This window comes from Colossoma macropomum, unplaced genomic scaffold, assembly GCF_904425465.1.
Source record: "Colossoma macropomum unplaced genomic scaffold, Colossoma_macropomum, whole genome shotgun sequence".
Classification (NCBI taxonomy): Eukaryota; Metazoa; Chordata; class Actinopteri; order Characiformes; family Serrasalmidae; genus Colossoma; species Colossoma macropomum.
Genome location: NW_023494793.1, coordinates 8,502,045 through 8,522,637, shown reverse-complemented (window position 1 = coordinate 8,522,637; position 20,593 = coordinate 8,502,045). Strand labels below are relative to the sequence as shown.

Sequence of the window (20,593 nt, the reverse complement as noted above, 5' to 3'; positions counted from 1 at the left end):
AGACGCTCGTGGATCTTAAACAAAAGGCTGTTTAATGAGAGAGGTAAAGATGGAAAGGCAGTTTCAGGGCAAATCCAAAATCAAGATCCAAAAACCAGGCAAGAGTCAAAAACCAGAAAAGACACATACAGGCAACCAGATCAGAAGGGCAAATACAAAAAGCAAAATCCACAAAACAGGCAAAAGGTTCAAAACACAAGTCAAAAGATCAGAATAACAACACTCAATAAACCAGGGAAAGGGCAATACCTCACAATGAGGAGAGCAAACCAAAGACTATTTAGAGTCTGAGACAAACAGACACAGGTGAATCGCATTAAAACCTGATATACCTGTAGCCTCCATATCTTTAGACATGCCCATGGCCATCATGTCTTCTGATCTGCTTACCCTGTGTGTCATGTTCCTGCTACCCATTGTGTTCCGAAGCTGGCTTCCAGAGCTGCTGCTCCCCCTGAGTTGTTTCCTGGTCCAGCTCCTGTGCCAGTTCCTTGTCAGGTTCTGGTACCAACTCCCTGTTGTGTTCTGGTGCGAGCTACCAGTGTTTCTGCTACCCAAGCACCCCCTGTTCCTGTACCCCAGCCGCTCTTTCAGTCACCTGCCCAGCCACCCTTGCTGTTTCCTGCCCAGCCTTGAGAACTTAGTCTGTGTTTTCCCCAGTGTTTTACTCAAGGTTTTGTTTCTATTCCTCTTTCTGTTAGAGTACCTGTGCCTGTTGGTGTTTGTTTTTGTATACATTTCTGGATTTGTCTGTCCATATTACTGTCCTTGTCCCAGTACCTGTTACTGTTGTGGTCTGTCCCTTTTTGTGTAGTTCAATCCCTTGTCCAGTCCCTTGCACAGTTTAGTATATGGGCCCTGTCCTGTCTAGTTTCCTGTGTGCCCGGCTCCCACTTTGGATGGCCTTTATTTGTGCCATGTGTCTCCTCCCTGGTCCTGTCTCTTGTTATCTGCTCCACCTACTGGTAGCTCTGCCCCCTCATTAGTCCCAGGTGTTTCTTGTTTTTCCTCAGTGTATTTATACCTCTGTTTTGTTCAGTCTCCTTGTCTTGCATTGTGTGTGTGCTTGTTTTCTTTGATCTTTTTTGGTTTAGTCATTATGGCCTTGTCTGTTCTACCACCCTCTGCTAATCTGTTTCTGGACTATTGTTTTTTTTTATTTTTTTTTAATAAAAGCAACTTGCACTTGCATCTCGCCTCAAATGTTACAATGCCCTTTTTCTGGCAAAACAAAGGATTACAAATCGTTACATTTACCAATCTGCCAGGGGCTTTACCAAAGAGCATTTTTGCTACAGCCTTTTGCCAAAGCATCCTGACAGTTGGGTTGAGTATAATACCTAATAGTGCAGTACTATTATGCATTTTCCATGAGCATCGATAGTGGAACTATCAAGCCCTTCTCAATTATTTATATACAATTTTTTTCAATGTTCTTTCATAATTCAGTGGTTGAGATGGTGTGAAATGTATTGAGACTTAGATTCCTTTACAGTGGTGGGGATAGGAACCGGGAGTTGCCATCACCACAACACAAATATAGCTGTCTTATTTACTACGCAAAACCACCAGTTATCCTACACGTCAAGTTTTCTTTAAGAATTAACTAATTTGATTTGACACCCTGCGTATACCTCTCTACCATGAACGTGTTTTAAAATAAATATTTTATACCAAAACATTCTCAATGATCATAAAACAGTCAGAGGCATCAGCCAGTACTTTATGTAAATGTAACTAATTTTTGTCAATTTATATAAATAGCAACATGCACTCCATACTGTTACAGGCTCTCTCACCACATTTCTCTTTTTTCCTCTTGCATATGTCTGAGTGATGGAGCTCCAGCGTTACACTTAACAGTGAAACGTGCAGACAAACCCTTTAATCATCCACACAGACTGGTAAGCATTATTAGCATTTTTAGCTAAAGCTAATAACACAGTCACTTTTAGTGTCTAGTGACTTTGAGAAATTGTTGTCAAAGTGGTTGAACCACTTTGTTAGTCTGTTTCTTTTTGTACAAAGATAATGAACAATAATGAAATTCTCTGTATTATTAATGATCCCTGTTGCACGCCATGTGCTACCCCAGGCACAAGGAGGACGCTGGAGGCAGGGTTCAAGGTCACACCTGTCATTAACTTTACTTTTACTCTGAACACAAACTCAACAATGAAACCAAACCAAAGCTAAGCTGGCCACTTTTCATGTGACTTCAAACTAGACTTTTCAGTCCTTTTTTCACTCTGGCTTTTCAGCTCTTCCATCTGTCACTGCTGCTACTCATCCCTTCTCTCTCTGTTCCGTCCCTGCTCTTATTAAAAGGCACAGAGAGCTCATTGTTCTGCCTCCGTCACCACCACCGCTCTCCGGCTCAGCCACCGGGAACATGAGGCAAATCAAAGTGGCCTCATGCACAGGAGGCGGGGCTCAGGATTCGTGCACCGCCCCCCCACTCGGTTCTTTTCTCCCTACTGTCGTTGCGGGGCTTCTTCCTTTCTCAGGGTTCAGGACCTTCCTTTGTTCCAGGCGCGGGGGACGGGTGCATGCCACAATCCCTTATATTCACTGTTTAGTGAACATGACTGTATATCTAAAAGACCCTAATACCACTTTTTAACCTCCCTCTCAATCTGAGTTCGCACTGTGAAGAATTACAAAACTGTAAAAGTAAATAAAGACATTCTCAAATCATTTGTTTTATGTGAAAAATGATGTACAGTTCTCGTTGTGGAGATAAATGAATAGTGTCTTTTTCTTGTTTACATGTTGGACGAGTGAATTAAATGATCGTTCACAATGACTGTGTTTTTAGCATTTTTGGCCAAAGCTAATTTCACTATATCAGTTTTAGTGTCTTGTGACTTTAAGACAATATTCTATCATCAAAGTGTTATGACTTTTTTTTTGTTGTTGTTCATTTATATACAGAGAATGTGCAACAGAAATTATCTGTATATTAACTGATCTGTATCTTAAATAATCTAATCCATATTCTGTCTTTGACAACATATTCTCCAGCTGTAAATCTACTTTTTTCATTTACTTGTATTTCTAAATGACACTAATACCACATTTTTACCTCCCTACTCATCTGGGTCCACACATATCTTCCTTTTTAGGTGGGAGTATTGTTTAAAAGTTGTTTTAAGTACACGTATTTGTACAATCTAGTTTTATATTTGATGTTAAAGCACATGATTGTTGACAATATTGTCATTTTCCAGAGCAATTTGTCCAGTTAATGGTGCTACAGCTACACAGCAGCCATTTTAGCAGAAAGAACAGGGTAAAGCTACACTCTGTTTGTTATATAAGCACTAATAGTGTGAGTTAACAATTTGTTTAGTAAAAGAAAAGTCAAAGATTAGTCATGGACTCAGCGTTTGCTTGAATCAGCTTGATAATGGAGTTGTAGGGATATTTCGGTGACACTTTATAATAAGGGTACATGAACTGGCAGTAATTAAGGCATTTACTAATGAATAACTAATCAAAGTAATGAGTCATTAATCAGGAACAAATGAATGTCATATTAACAACCACAAGACTAAATTACTAATGAATGAAGATGAAGGTAATAAAGGCTTTATTCAGTGCCTGAATTTATTAGGAATTCATGTGTTAATTAATGCTGTCACAAGATCCCCCTGAGACACAGTGCTCTGGAATATTATGCCTATCAAAGTCAACTGTTTTTTTTTTTTTTTTATAGCTCCATCCTCTCATCTTGACCTTTTTCATCATGTTGCGTAAGCAGCCCTTGTATTTGCCTGTTTCTGTCAGGTCTTGAGTTTATTGTTTTTGATTTCTCATGTTACCTCGTCTGTTTCTACCCACCTAGTGACTGCACAGTAAAATTAAAAGCTTACACCGACATTGTTTTGCAACTAGTCCTCATTTGTGACAGTTGCCATAGTTTTAATTCATCTTTCATGTTAGTAATATGACATGTTTTAACTCCTGTATTGATACACAGTGCCTCATGAGGGAATGGTTTAGCCTACAGTTACCACTGAACTCAGAAATGAGTTGATTATTGGAGTGTCTTTCTCCTGGGCTCATAAGAATCCTTAATTGTATGCACATTTTTGTGCTTTTCCAGATCTAGTACACCTGATTGAACTCAACTGCTAATTTATAAGCTCCTGTTGTGCTGGTTGAGTTGTGTCAGAGTGAGAAATTATAACCTATGCAGTGTCAATTCTCAATTCACGATAAAGAAAGCAGTCATTACTGATTCTTCATGATGAATTCATAATGTTTGTGTCCCCTAAAGTAAAGTGATGAACAGTCACACTTTATAATGTTTATTAAATACTGATTCTTCATGATGAATTCATGTTTGTGCCCCTGAAAGTGATGAGCGAATCGCAATTTATTACTGATTATATACTAATTCTTCGTGATGAGTTCATGAGCTAATAAAATAGCAAGGGTTAATCATTTTACTTACCAAAATGACAGTCATTCTTTTGCCCTCTCAAGAACAGTGATGAAGGATAAGTAAGTTAGCTACAATATGGCTCATATGAAAACATGACATTGACGAAATTCACAGGAATAAAAAAGCATATTTTATTATCATCTTATGACTTCTACACAATACACAGAACTAGAGCACGTGAATATGTCACTGTAACACGGAAAATGAAGAGAAACCAATACATACTGGTTCTGTAGTACCACAAACATCTGTAAAACGGACAGAACTACTAGCTAATTAAAGTCACAAAGATATTCACACTGCAGAGGTATTTCCAAATAACTCACACAAGCTGAACATCGAGTCTGTGACTCAGCTTTACTGAAAAACTCAGAACGGAGTACAAAAGAAAGGGGAGAACACAGCGCTAGGTAGCGCTCGGCTAAGCGCAGTCAGCGCCTTCTCGCTGTCTCGGCTCAGTCTGTTTACTACTAGGCCGTGTGAAGCACTGCCACCGCACACATAGCCCTTCACAATAAGAGTCCCTGTCCCTGACATATAGCATTTAACGCAATTACTGCCATTTACTGGCGAAGAAAAATAGCAGTAATTTCCAGCTGCGGAAACAGTTGAAGTGTTACATTGCAAAATGCTGTGTTTCCATCAATAAAACATTTAGATATAGCATTTTTAAAAAAATTAAAAAAAAGAATAATAGATGTATAATGGGAAACACATTTTCATTTTCTGAAGGTGGTATTTCTCAGAATAACTGTGGCATATATTAAGATAATTCACAGGTTTAATTAAATCAAATGGCTATTTTCAGTAAATAAACTAGTTTACCGTTTATTAAACATACAACAGTTTATGTTTCTGTTGTAACAGTATGACATTGCAGTATGACATAGGTAATCATAAATTGCATGAATAGAATGAAACTAACAGAGCTTCTAGCAGTTCGCCAATGTGTACTAACATTCTTTTTGTATGCTTAATTAACACATGCAACACAGGCACTGAATAAAGCCTTTATTACCTTCATCTTCATTCATTACATGCGTTAGTAATTTAGTCTTGTGGTTGTTAATATATGACATTCATTTGTTCCTGATTAATGTCTCATTACTTTCTGATTAGTTATTCATTAGTAAATGCCTTAATTACTGCCAGTGAAGCACGGCTGTAAAGCACGGCTCTCACAGATCTAAGTGCTAGTAGCTCCCCCTTGTGGAGAATCTTCTACACATGAACATGATTGAGTGACATGTTTTGCATCTGAAATAAGCAAGCGTAGACAAACAGACTGAATAACATTATAAACTTTAGAGAGAGGAGGAACTACAAGGGTAAAAGCACAAGATTGTAAAGGGGCACCTGCTGCCCCCCGCAAACACACACAAATGATTTGCTCTCAACCCCTCTGCAGTTTTTGAAACATTGTTATTCTTTCATTAAATGCTCTGGGTGTTAAAAAAAAAAAAAATCTCATTTTCAATCCTCTCTGAAGGGAAAATCCAGAGACTTTAGACCTGAAAATAGTTTAAAAGGCATTTGAAAAAACTATCAAAGAGATGCATCAAAGAGTGTGTCCTCCATGTTGCCTCAATAAATGAAAAAAGTTCAGCACTTCATGACTCTCTGAAAGTGTCACTGAGGCAGACAATGCCAGGATCAGCTTTAATGTCTTTGCCGTGGTCTTTCTTTTGGGCTAATTGTGTGAGTACACATTCAAAGACCCTCATAACATAACTTTGTCAATGCTTTGTCAATGGTGACACAGCACATATCGTCTCAGACATGTTTCATGTATGTGACAGTGAGCTCAGTGTACTTCAGGGGCCTCCACAGTCACCAGATCTGAATCCAGTAGGTCATATTTGGGATGTGGTACAACAAGAGATTCACAGCATGAACGTGCACCTGACAGAACTGCAGCAATTATTATGTCAACATGAACCTTAACCTCTAGACAGTGTTTCCAGTGCTTTGTTGAATCCATGCCTCAATTAGTTCAGGCTGTTCTGACAGCAATGGGGGGTCCTACCCAGTATTAAAATGGTGTTCAAAAGAGAGTGAAAACATATCTCTGATCCATAAGAAAGAAAAGGGTTTCCTTGTAGCAATACACCATTATCTTAGTAATCTAGCACCAAATACGATCAAAAAGGGTGCTGTTGACACCAATTCTCTGATATTTCCTTAATGCACATGACATGCTCTCATACTGCAGTATTCCACTTGACAAAGAAAACTTTTATATTCTAAACACAATGAAAAAACACAGGGACTTCAAAGTTTTGATGCTCTAGTATATATTTTATTGTTTACAATAGGTACCTCCTGTTGAGTGAACACATTGCATTCTGTTTAAAAAGCCAACAGATTTTGCCATCTTCACTTATGCAAGCTTAGCCAGGCCCACGCTGTTGTCCTTTCTGTTAAAGATGGTGTAGTAGTTCCTGATGAAAACGTCACCCAGGATCCACAATGAGTCATAGCTGCCACTAAAACCGGTGATGCAGGTATCAGAGGACTGAAAAAAAAGAGCTTTTCTTGTTATTTGTACAGCTTTAGGTCTGAGTAAACGTTCATAATATGCAGTTCATAATATGCAGTTCATAATATGCACTAACAGGTGTGAGAGAACTGACCTCAGAGACGTAGGATGAAGCAGGGATGGTGAAAGTGTAGTCGTTAAGGGTGAAGGTAACTGAAGGCATGCTCTTGATGCTGCTGCAGCTCACAATAGCCTGCAAGGCAAACACGAGAACACACAATGTCATTTGCCAGTTTTCAGTTTTCAGTGAAATTTTGTGCCTGATCAGAAGAAGAGCTGAAGTTAGACTTTCTAACCTGAATCAAGACAACTTCAACGTCAGACATCGTCACTAAGTACATCAACTTACATCTCCATATTCGTCTGTGGTGGCGCCCACCACAGAGTTAATGCTGTTGATATCACTGTTTGGCCCCACAATCACGGAAGTTCCAGTATCAATAATAGCCTGGCACCCACCAGAGCAAGCAACCGTCTTCCCGTTGATGATAACACTGCAAACATCAATAAGGATAATTTGTAGATGACATCAGTGTAGTTTTTGGTGAGTGTCTGAAGAGGTAAGAAATAGATGAGGAACTGGAACTGGGAGCTTGAAAGCTGCATTTTGGTGCTAACTTTTACAGACATACGTTTCAGAAAACCATGCAAAAGTCCAAATTAACTTACTATTTTCAATGTATGGTGAGTTTATTGTGGTTGGAGTATTTGAAGGCTACCTATATAGGGACTTCATATTACATGCATAAGCATTAAATTATATATTTATAAAGCAATATTTTCATATTTAGAGATGTTTTATGCCATTAACAGCAAGATGACAATCTTTGTCATCTAGTCTACAATAACAAAAGACACTTGCTTTTAAATGAGTTTAAGTAACTCAAATAGAAATAAATGCAACTGATATCTGGTGTTAAATATGCCTCTGCTGTATGAGTTACACTACATGGGAATGAAGCTTTATAACAGTATTATAAATGGAACAAGTGTCCATCGCTTTAGTTTAAGGTCAATACAAATTCATTTACATCAAAAACATCATATGTCATCTTGCAATAAATGGCAGAAGCTGTTCATATGTTCATAAACACTCATGTATAATGTATATACAATGTATAATAATTATTCATGTGTTATGGAGTGTTTATGTAGGTAGGTCTTACTAAACATTTTAACTCTGACATTTTTTGTTGTGATTATGTTTCCTTGGTTATTCAGTCAGGACTTACATTTTCACCAGTCATATCATTTTGAGAATGCTTGTAAAAGTCACTGACATGGTGAGTTTTAGTGTAGCATGCATGGCATTATGATCAGACTGTGCATAGCTCACCTGTCCATGGTGATCTGGTAGTAGGTCTCAGAAGACAGAGGAATCCAGTAGATGTCGCCAGTGTAGTAGGAGCTGTCAATCTCACCAAAGATCACCACACTGCCCTCCTCCTCACTGCAGATTTCAAAAGATGTCAAGTTGAGATGAACCACCATTTAAGTTTTTCAAACCCAAACTAAACAACAGCTAAAGCTAAAACTCTCTTCAAATATTGTTGGAATTTAGCCAGACTGGAGATTGCTGAACTAGCAATGATGTTGATCTAAAGCATGTTGCTGCTGAGACTGTAAAGGCATGCTTACAAACTTCTTCAGGGTTGTGTGCTGCTGTTTGTTGCCTAAACAAGTTAAAAGTAAGAATTAGTCGGAGACAAACTGTTTCAGGTGTCATCTTACTCGCTGCTCAGGTAGACTGAGAAGACGTCTTCAGAGACCAGGCCCTGGCTCACCATGTTGTTAAAGACAGGGGTGGCGTCATCGGAGGAAATGGATTCGTAGGCCAGACCCAGGATGCCATCTGCAGTCATGCTAGCCATGAAAGCAGCCTCAGACTCGCTCAATCCAAAGATCTGATCCTTCACTGATAGTCCACCAACCTACAACACATGACTTTAGGATTAGCACACTGATATATTATTATTCAGTTCTCCCTTCACTCATTACTTTCAGTCAATAGGCCCTTTTCACAAGAAACAGAAGTGCGTAAACGCTGAGTAAAACTAGTTCCGCCATTGCTTTTCAGACAGTTACTAAACCTTTAGAAATACAGGCATTTGTATCACTTCAACTTACCACAGAAAGGTGTGTCACTTTATCTTTGTCATAATTCGAGGATGTGTTCAGAACTGTTGGAGAACCAAACACGCAACAATGTGGGAGCCCACATAAAATAAAGGATATAAATGATTCGTGGATAAAATCCTTTACAGCTATTAGGATATAATAACGTCAGCTAACCTCTACAGAGTGATAAATCGATGGATAGGTGAAAATAACTATAACCAAAACACTAGATAAGCCATATTAGCTGGAGATGTTGAAACAGCTCACTAACGATAAACTAGTTAAAGCGTAGCGCCACTATAGACATTTTTCTTATTTGGATTTGTAAGCACTCACTTGGTTTCCTGATATGTTTAATCTGCAACAAGAAACTATCAAACACTAAAAAGTCGCGAGGTTGAAGTCAGTTTGAATTTTACCATTCCACCTTAAATGGTGCAGCAGTTACATTCTGGTGGCTCAGGCACCATTTAAGATGGAACCACTGGCACCAGTGAACGAACATCTACTCTCTGCCGAGCACTCCCTCTCTCAGTTGCTGATCATTTTTGAGGGAGAAAATGAATGGCTCATGGCTGTAGCAGCAACTTTAAAGCACAAACTGCATTCGGTGTAATGTTAGTCAGCAGTGGTGAAATGCAGACACAGAGGTTCTTTTACTCCATATGACAAAGTTTATTTCTTTATTAATTGCACACACCCATTTTCCTCTGCTCATCATCAGCTGACGAACCATTGAAACTGAGATAAGGCTGTTTTTGCTTCAAGCTCTAATACTCTAATACCAGCGAATAGTGAGGACAGCTGAAAAGATCATTGGGGTCTCTCTCCCCTCCATCACGGACATTTACACCACATGCTGCATCTGAAAAGCCACTAGCATTGTGACTGACCCCACACACCCCTCAGACAAACTGTTTTCTGTTCTGCCATCTGGAAGAAGGTACCGCAGCATTAGAGCCCTCACAGCCAGACTGTGCAACAGTTTCTTTCTACAAGCCATTAGATTCCTCAACTACCACAGTCTGAATTGTTTTGCACCTGTGTTGCACCATGGTCCTAGAGGAATGTTGTTTCATTTCACTGTGTACTTCTATATACCTGAAATGACAATAAAGCCTGACTTGACTTGAATAAGCTGTACACGCTCAACTCTTTGCTATAGTCATTGCTTTATCGGAAGCAGCGTTACCCTGCAACAACTCTTCCCTGCAGAAAATATGTGGAAATGTGAAAAAGGCCTATTAGCTTTGAGAGGCATAAAGAAGTGTAATTGTTTTCTCCTAGTTTTTTGCAGGCTGAGGTTCCAAGTCAAAACTTAAAGCCAAAAGCCAGTTAAAAATATTGTTTTGGTAAATAATATCATTTTATAATAAATTAAAGCTGCATTATATAAGCTCGGCCCTGCGATGGACTGGCGACCTGTCCAGGGTGTATCCTGCCTTCCGCCCAATGACAGCTGGGATAGGCTCCAGCACCCCACCGCGACCCAGAAGGATAAGCGGTTTAGATGATGTATGTATGTATGTATGTATGTATGTATGTTTGTATATAAGCTCAGGAGATTCAGGGAACTCATTGGTAGAAATGTGTAACTGCATGCAACATGCAGAAGAAGAAGACATTTGTAATGTCGATTTTGCTTCAGACCCCTTCCCCGAGAGGATGGGTCTGATGATTGCAAGCATGCTGAAAGAGTATTCAAAGAGTACTGAGAACTTGGTAACTTTGTCTTCCAAAGAAGTATATGAATTATCTACTATCATGATTATATTTTCATCAGTATAAAGCTGAGTTTGCATTTGAGGCCCAAACATCGAGCTGAACCTACTTTGTGAATCTGTGCGTGTAACGTAAAGATGTGTGAAGAGGTCTGACAAGCTACTGCAAAATCTGACTCAACTCTCAACTCTGACTTTTAAAACATTATTATAAAAGTAATTGTACATAGTGCAGCTTCAAAAGATGTTTTGCTGGATAAAAAGATGTCAACTTGTTTAAGCTAATAATATGAAATAATAAGCTACAATATCAGTAGCAGCATCAGCAAGCATTTACAGCTTTGTGTGTGATTAGGCTTAAACTGAAACTCGATTTGATCTGTACTAGTTTTCCTCAAGGAAAGTCATCTAATTTTCAATGTTAGGATTTTGAAATGCAGTGAGTACCGTCACAGTGTCGTATGCCAGGTATCCAGTCATGCTGCCGGTGCCATACGCAATGGAGAGAGCCTCACTGGCATTCTTGAAAGTGCTGGAATCCGCAGGGTCAAACTTCTTGTGGTTCTCTAAAGAAAAGAAATAGTGTTGAAAGATAAATGAGTTTGTGCTTCTCTATAAAGAAACCTTCAAGAAGTTAGCTGACCATGAGGGAGGACACTATGTTTGACCATTAAATAACTTCAGCTCATTCCGCTGATGTTTATGACCTATGTGTTCACATCAGTACTTACGGCAGGCCTCGTCTGAGCAGGAAACAGAGGGCACCCACAGGTTGGAGGAGCCAGTATCGAAAATCACTGTGAAGGTCTGAGCAGGGGTGCCAATGGAGATCTCACCATAGTAGGACAGCTGAGAAGAACAACAACGTATTTGTAGGTGTGAACAGCACTTTTCATGTCTTACTATTTAGTTTTTTCGTTTATTAAATGATTTATCTGGCTCTATTGCAAACTGTTGCATGACAGAACAACTTTGGACACTTTGCACTTTAGACAGACACATTGCTGGATTTGTGGGGGGCCAGGAGGACCCATTCCTACCCAGTTTGGCCCACCCCAATGAATCTTCATGTCTTTTTTTCTCTTTAAATAAATAATAGAGGCCACCAAAGATCACTTTGATCATTCATTTTTAGTGACCATGACAACTTTCACATGGCACAGTGCCATGATCGGTTGTGTGCCATTTCAGTTTTATGCAAACTAAATCATTTTTTTTCCGACAGTAACACATAAACATCACATTACCCTGCTAGACTACTATTTACTTAGTTAGTGAGTTAGGTAAGTAGTAATGTTGACTGTGGTGAAGAAAACGAAGTTCAATACTGTGAAAATAAATCAATCTATGCCACTAAGCTGGTAGAACACTTTGACTTGACTTTGACATTCTGGTAACTTACATCAGCATCATTGGTCATGGACTCAGTACCATCCTGCACAAACTTGACGGTGGGGTTGTAGGGAAACTGCTTCCTGAACTTCTCCCAAAGGCCTTTCTCCTTCATCTTCTCACGTACAGTCTTGCCTTTGATCAGAGGAACCCTGAAGCACAGGTTACAGTGTTACTTCTACAGGTTTTAAAACTTAACCACAAAACAAGTATAGAGTAAAACGGACTGAATATCATCATGAACCCCAGAGAGAGAAGGAACTGTGACAACAAAAGCACAAGAAATTCAGGACTCATGCAGTACTAATGCCCATATTTATAGATCAGTCACCGGCCACACTGCCCTGTCCACATCATATTCTGGTCACATTGTTATATTCTAATAAGATGCATTGGACGTGAATAACATTGTAACCCCAAAGTCTCTGAATGGGAATCCAGAAAAAAGAATTTGAGAATTGAAAAGAATTTAAGAAGCATTTGAAAATAAGTAACACCAAGATACATTCTGTCCGTGTGTCCCCAGTGTTGCCTTAATATAAGAAAATGAATATATACAGCACTTACCTGAGGCACTCAGAAAGTGCCACTAAGGCACACAAGGCCAGGATCAGCTTCATTGTCTTTACTGTTGGGCTCAAAGAGTGAGTACACACCCACAGAGTTCAGCCTTTATATACGGTCAGCTCACGTCTTCTATCTTTAGTTTTCCTTATCGGCCAGATTTTAACACAGATTAAACCAGTGAATCTAAAACATGACCTTTTACATAACTGCATTCGCATGATTCTCTCACCGGTAAATTGTTAATTTGAACATCAAACATCAGATACACATTGTGTGTGTGTGAGAAATTTGTTTTTTTTTCCCTTCCCTCAAGGTTGATAGTCTTGTTCATTGCAAGGTAAACTGTAGCTTACATCATATTTAACTTTGACGAGCTTAACAAATGAATGAAACTAATGCAAACGAAATACTTAAATATTCTATGCACTGTTTAGAATTTACATTACTTTTATTGACTCATGAAAGAGTATCAGATACTCTTAAAATTCATACACCTGCTGGCAGATCCAGATTTCCATTCTTCAGTTAACTTATTAATGACTCAATCAGTTTCCATTGTTTTTCGATGAAGTTACTAAATTATACATTTTAGGATGTGGATGTTTGTGAAGGAGACAAAAGGGGAGCATCTAGAAAACATATAAATATTCACTGCAAAAATCAGTTAGGATAGTATGTGAAATGCAAATAAAAACAGAAAACCTGTGATTTAGAAATTCAACTTCACCTTTATTTAAACAAAAACACTACAAACACAAGATATTTAATATTTTCCCTCATCATTTTCCCTTTTTTTGGAAATATGTACTCATTCATGAACGATTCTGAGGGACAAAAGCAGCATACAGGAAAGACCTCATGAGCAAGGATTTGCAAGATTTTTAGGTACAGGGTAAATCAAAAAGATTCATCCCTTTTCAAAGCACCGTATGTTTTACAACCGTGAGGTGCCTAGGAACCAATCACATACCAATTGAAAGAGAGGATCATAGAGTTTCTGACTGTCACCAGAAGATGGCTCCCTTCAGTCTGCGAGGAGATGGCAACCCCTGAGCAGGAAGCTTTGGCGTTCTCCATTTCAATAAGAGTGAATCCGTCATAACTGTGCAACATGATTTTCGTTGGCAGTGAACCTCCATCAGCTCAGAGCATTCGTTGTTGGTTCCACAACACTGGATGATCTCCAAAATCGTGTTGAAAGAGCCATGAGTTCAGTGACACCCGACATGCTCAATCCAGTTTGGGATGAATTTGTCTATGGCATTGATGTTGTCCGTACAGCTGGAGGAGGCTCATATTGAGCTCTTGTAAAATCACATAATAAACTTTATGCTCACTTAAACCATTTACAATTTATTGCATAGTTCTGTATTGCTTTACGAGTAAAATAAATCATTTTGAAATTGGATGAATCTTTTTGAGTCACCTTGTATTTCACCACCTATGGTACCTAATGTTTTCCAAAGATTCATTGAATCTGCAGAAATTTCTGTGCATAAAATTCAAGACCAGAAACCACAGCTGAATGCGGATGACCCTTAATCCCTTCCATGGCACTGCAATAAAATCCAGAACACTTCTGTAGATATCACTACATGGGCTTTAGAATACTTTGAGAAGCTGTAGCTATTAAACACCATTCTCTGCCCTCAGAAATGCTAAAGATGAGTGTGTTAATAGTCAGAAATGCCAAAAATGGAGATACGAGGTTTTCTTCCAACAGCAGCGATATGATGTGTTGTAGACGCCGTCATCACACTGATTTATCAGACTACTCAGGCTTTAGCAGGAAGTACAGTGTTGGTAAAGAAGCTGTTTGTTTCTCTTTAGAGTTCGTTTACCACCCATTGTGTGCTGATTTTAAAACAAGCATTGATGGTGTTTCTTTTAAAGAATGTTTTTTTTCTTCATTGTGTAAGTGTACAGATACTTTTGTATCTGAATGATACACATTTTGGTATTCTGAATACTTGTAATCTGTTACATCCCAATTCTGAACACGACTGCATTAGTTTAAATTTTAGCTAATATATTCTTAATAAATATAACATATAATTTGATCAAGAGATATTAAAATGAATGTAAACTTCTGTGTTGGACATATCACACATTTAAGGTATGCTAAAGACTTGTCCCTTTCTTGTCCTTTTGTATCATATAAATAATCTATAAAGATTTTGCTCCTTTAGTGAAACGTGATTAATGTCTAATGAAAACATTGTTCTTTTGTGATCTTTATCAACTGGAAACATTTCTGCGCGTACCAGTGTTTGTTGGCTGTTCCTCCTGAAGGAAAGATTCGTGCAAGGTCAGGCAGCACCTGACTTTCTAATCACCAGTAATTTTTCCACATCTGATGATATGGAAACACACGAACACCATCAACAATATTTCATAAATTTAAAAAAAGGGTTTTTTCTGGCTTTCAAGCATAAATTGCATTATTTTTGGGCTTGAAGCTAGCTAGCTGTGCTGTTTTAACCAGCTAATAAAAATATGTCCCTGACATGTTTGTCATTCTTCATGATAAGAATGGTCAGCATCACCACCAAACAAGCCATGCTCCTCTGTCACTTCTCTTCTGTTACGTGCGTCCTCGGGTTGCCAGATTTTCAACACTAGGATTGACATGCATTCATGCGACAATTTGTTTTCACTTTCAAACCTCTTTCCACGGCTGCAGTACATTTAGAAAGTAGTCCAAAGATAAATGCACACTACAACTATATAAAACACACCTGTTTTGCACTTTCAAACCAGCTGGATCTGTCAGGAAACCTGCAAATCTGGAAACCCTGCATGACAGGGAACAAATAAGTAAATGAAACACTCGCATGTGAAAAATTGCACTCTTTTCTGGTTGCTGTAGCATCACCACAGCTTAAAATCCTTACTGTTACATGTGGTTTCACTAAAGCAGCTGTTTTCAGGCTGTTGTATGCAGTTGCACTAAAGCAGCTTTTCTCAAGCTTTGGACTAGGATTGGGAGGACATCACCCTCCTTCTTTTAGATTTGGGGGGATGAACCCAATGTACCCAACCCACCACCTCCCCCCAAGAACTGCTAGCTTATGTTGAGTTCATGGACTTTAATTTTTTTGTCATATGTCATTACATATCAGACTTTAAAGCAGAACCTTTGTAAGTATCAGTGTCTTTGTATGTATCTTATTACCACTGCTACAATAAGCTACTTTTATCCAGATATGGGATTCAGTCTTTATGGGGCTTACAGTGTCATGTTAGCACCAGGCTAACAGCAGTGTAAATTCACTTTCTCACACTGAGTTTAATACTATACATCTAGCTTAAACACTGGGTTTTGGAGCTTGTAACACAGGCATGTAACATGTCTTTACTGTATATTACAGTGAATCCTTTAATCAGTACTTCAGCCTAAAGGGTAACTGTGAGTAGAGGTTCCTGTTAGACTGTGAGCTTTTGCAAGAATGTGAGCTGTTTGTATTTTTGAAAAACTAAAATGAAACAGTTGATTCTTCCATTTGGATTTCTGACACTTTTAAAAAACTACTATTTTACCTCCTTTGTCTCACATGTGTGTGTGTATACATGTAATATTCAGAAGAGGATGTGTGTGTACTAACAAAAATAAATGGAAAAGGTGCGTCATGGAAATCTACTTCTTGTACATTACTTTGAGCCAGACAGCATATGATTAGATTAAGATTAAGTGACCTTTATTAATCCCACAATGGGGAAATTTCACTTCCGCAATCTAATCCATCTATGCAGTGAAACACCACGTACACACTAGTGAAGACACAGACTAGGGGGAGGCGGTGGGCAGCCCTATCCGCAGTGCCCGGGGAGCAGTTGGGGGGTTAGGTGCCTTGCTCAAGTCACAGACTGTCAGCTCAGAGGATCGAACCAGTGACCTTCCGGTTGCATGACTGATCATTTTGGTACTTTCAGATTTGCTCATTTTAAAACTGGCAGGACTCAATGCATGATTTAAAAATTCATCATTTGTCACAGACCAGATGCGATTAAAGATGGATTTTAATGCCAGGTGTAAAAGACTGTACCCATCATGAATAAATCTTCATACCAATTAAAGAAAACCTCGCAGTGTGTCAGGCAGGTATCCATGTTAGTTAACATGTTGATGTACATTGCCGTCTTTACACCAATGTCTTTTTTTTTTTCTTTCAGGTTCATGCCTGAGAGGTGGACACAAGGCTGCAGTGCTCCTCTCCATAATTTGTGAGGAGTAGACAGTGAGATGCAGTGCTTCTCACCTTAATTCCTGAGGAGTGGACAGTGGGATGCAGTGCTTCTCACCTTAATTCCTGAGGAGTGGACAGTGGGATGCAGTGCTTCTCACCTTAATTCATGAGAAGTGGACAGTGAGATGCAGTGTTCCTCAACATTATTCCTGAGGTCTGGACAATGGTTGTCTATAGTTTCCTTTGCAAATATATAAAAAGTGATCAGGTGTAAGTATTATGAGTTTTGCACAGACTTATACAAAGTAGTCATTCCTATTATTTGTTACTCCTTCTATTCTTCTTTTTCTATTAATATTTTACATTTAGTACAGTTTGCACCACTTAACATACAGATACTTTTCAAACTTTGTTTTGTAGATAATTTCAGCAAGAGGTACTGTACATCGCTCTCCCTTTGTCCTTTTATGCTGATAAACCTTTGAGGATATTAATCTGAAAAGTGAAAAATGCTTGCATGTAAACTACTGCTCACTTCTACCAAGGACAATACAGTACGGATAGATGGGAAGATCCTGTGGGAGTCACATGTAAAGTTGTAGCCTATATACTGTAAAAAATCATACTGAGGTTGGTTTACAGGAGATCTATTTTGCTTTGCTTTGTGTCTGTCAAAGTATTATATCTATCAAAGCTTATGTTAAACTACTGGTTACCACATAGAGTATTTTTTAGGTTGAACTGCCTAAAGAGTTTTTTACAGTGAACATTACAATGCTTGTCCTAATTATTGCACACTTCACTCATGGAAATTACACTACATTTTTCATATTTTCAGGTTCAGTTTTTGAATATTTTGAATAATGATAGAATATTTCTATTGGTTAGGCAAAATGTTGACTTTATGTGAGCCTTTAACACACTGTAATTTTGACTTTCGACGAAAATGTAATGGTTTAGGGGCAGGCCATCCACAATGCACAGTCCTGGTAAGAGTGAAGGGATCGTTTCTGAGCTAGAACTGATGAGCCATTTTTTAAAGTGTATGGCTGATATGGTCTGTGGCCTCGGCCTGTTACTTTTTTTTTTTATATCACTCACCTTTTGTAAATAATGGAAGAATGTGTGTGGAGTAATTGTAAATCAGCCAGAAAGAATGACAAAGTATTTTTTCCAAAAGGTCAAGGACGACTTAAAGAAACAGTGTATTTGTATGTTGATTCTGCATGTTTATTCAAACATAACAGTATTCAATGAAGTCAGAATAGCATGTGACTGATAAATAATGGGCAAATCAGGTGATATAAGGCATTTGGGAGGAGCGAGTAGGGGGTCAGGTGATGACCACTCCTCGTACCAGAACTGTATAAGAGAGGACTGAATATTGTATGCACTTCAGTTGATTCTCAAGAAAACTCAGGTTAATGCTTGTGTTTGTTGAGCCTTAATCTTGAATTAAAAATTGTGTTTTTCTGCCACTCTTTGTGTTGGAATTCCATCATTTTTAATTAGATGCAAACAATTTTCCACAACAAAAATCACTGCATTACACCACAGTGACTCTACATCGAGTTGTCAGTTTATTAGATCCATCTACATTATACCTACACCTGGCCATTTTATCAGGTAGACATACCATATAGATGTTCTCTGTAGGTGTACATTTACAGACCCATCTGTTGCCACTTTATCAGCTTCCTCTCTTCCCCATTCATCACTGGTTAGTGATCCAGATAGTAGTTGGGTGGTGGTCCATTCTAAGCACAGCAGTGACACTGATGTGGTACAAGTGTATCATTCTAGGTTCATCATCATGCTAGGTTGAGAGTGGTCCACCACTTGAACATATCCAGCCAACAGTGATCGTGTGACAAGAAGCTGACTGTTTATGAAAAAGTACACACTTAAAAAAGAGGTTAAGAGTGAAGAGCAGAGGATGCTTATGAGAAGTACGTGTGTTGAGTAACAAAATTTACAAACCCAAATCTAAAAACAATGGAACAGTAGGACAAATACAGTTGATAAAAACACAACAATAATTTGCAATTCCTTTTTGACCTATATTAAGCTGAAAACAGTACAAAGACATGATATTTAATTTACTCAGTTTTTTATACGTAGGCTTATTGTAAATTTCATCTTCCAAAAATGTTGGGACAGAGGCATGTTTACCACTGTGTTACATTAACTTTCCTTTTAAGCACGTTCAGTAATCGTTTGGTAGCTGAGGACATCAATTGTTTTAATTATGAAAGTGTTTTTTTTCCCCCATTCTTGATTAATATATCACTTCAGCTGCTCGATAGTCCAGAGTCTCTGTTTTTGGATACTGCGCATTATAATGCGCCATATGTTTTCAATGGGAGACTTTTTGTAAATGCAGAGACAAAACTGTGTTGCGACCGCATGTGGTTATGTTCATTACAGAAGCATATTGTTTTCAATGCAATGTCATCTCACAGGCACAGATTTATCTAAATCCGCTAAATCTGTTAATTATGTTAGGAACTGTGGATGGTTAAATCTTTAAATTCCTTGCAACTGTGCACTGAGAAATGTTGTTCGTAAACTGTTGTTTTATACCTTTTCTACCTTAACCTGATAACAACTTGATACCTGTTCATCCATTTACCTCCCATAAACTCTCCTCTCTTATATTCCCTCTGCCCCAACTTTCCTGGAAAGTATTGCAGGCATCAAATTATGTTACGCATCAAGTCATGTATGCTTATAAAATCAATAAAGTTGATAGAGTAAAATAATAAATAACTCTTCTAGCATGCTTGAAATTTAATACCAGTAAAAACAGTTGAAGTGTTTGAACCACTTTGTTAGTTTGTGTTTTTCTTTTTTGTACACGGATAATGAATATTAATGAAATTCTCTGTATTATTAATGATCCCTGTAGCACACCATGTGCTACCCCAGGCACAAGGAGGACGCTGGAGGCAGGGTTCAAGGTCACACCTGTCATTAACTTTACTTTTACTCTGAACACAAACTCAACAATGAAACCAAACCAAAGCTAAGCTTTTAAGGAGGCAGGGCTCAGGACTCACGCACCGTCCCCCCACTCAGTTCTCCTCTCCCTACTGTCCTCGCAGGGCTTCTTCCTTTCTCAGGGTTCAGGCCCTGCCTTCGTTCCAGGCGCGGGGGACAGGTGCATGCCACAATCCCTTATATTCACTGTTTAGTAAACATGACTGTATATTTAAAAGACCCTAATACCACTTTTTTACTTCCCTCTCAATCTGAGCCCGCACTATGAAGAATTACAAAACTGTAAAGGTAAATAAAGAAATCCTCTAAAATCATGATATTTTATGTGAAAATGATGTACAGTTCTCATTGTGGAGATAAATGAATACAGTGTCTTCTTTTTCTTGTTTACATGTTGGACGAGTGAATTAAATGATCGTTCACAATGACTGGTAAGTGTTATTAGCATTTTTAGCTAAAGCTAATTTCACTATATCAGTTTTAGTGTCTTGTGACTTTAAGACAATATTCTATTATCAAAGTGTTTTATTCATTTATATACAGAGAATGTGCAACAGAAATTATCTGTATATTAACTGATCTGTATCTTAACTATTCTAATCCATATTCTGTCTTTGAC

The 20,593-nt window shown here is 38.4% G+C and overlaps 1 protein-coding gene across 1 annotated transcript; it reads right to left on the bottom strand.

Annotated features, from left to right (window-relative positions):
* Positions 1-6,815: 6,815 nt before the first annotated feature.
* On the bottom strand, positions 6,816-12,910 carry LOC118813178 (pepsin-3-like). The gene is made up of 9 exons (XM_036578372.1): positions 12,788-12,910; positions 12,231-12,372; positions 11,560-11,677; positions 11,276-11,394; positions 8,721-8,920; positions 8,326-8,439; positions 7,339-7,483; positions 7,084-7,182; positions 6,816-6,965 (listed from the first exon to the last, which is right to left on the bottom strand). Exons 1-9 carry the CDS (start codon positions 12,838-12,840, stop codon positions 6,831-6,833), a joined length of 1,125 nt encoding a protein of 374 aa, XP_036434265.1. The 5' UTR covers positions 12,841-12,910; the 3' UTR covers positions 6,816-6,830.
* Between the last annotated feature and the right edge of the window lie 7,683 nt (positions 12,911-20,593).

What these genes read in the sequence shown, in the direction of transcription:
- LOC118813178 (XM_036578372.1), bottom strand. Translation starts at nt 12,840, where the DNA reads ATGAAGCTGATCCTGGCCTTGTGTGCCTTAGTGGCACTTTCTGAGTGC. An exon ending in TGGCATACGACACTGTGACG is followed by an intron (nt 8,921 to 11,275) that starts GTACTCACTGCA and finishes CATGTGTTGTAG; the next exon opens with GTTGGTGGACTATCAGTGAA. An exon ending in CTTCATCCTACGTCTCTGAG is followed by an intron (nt 6,966 to 7,083) that starts GTCAGTTCTCTC and finishes CTTTTTTTTCAG; the next exon opens with TCCTCTGATACCTGCATCAC.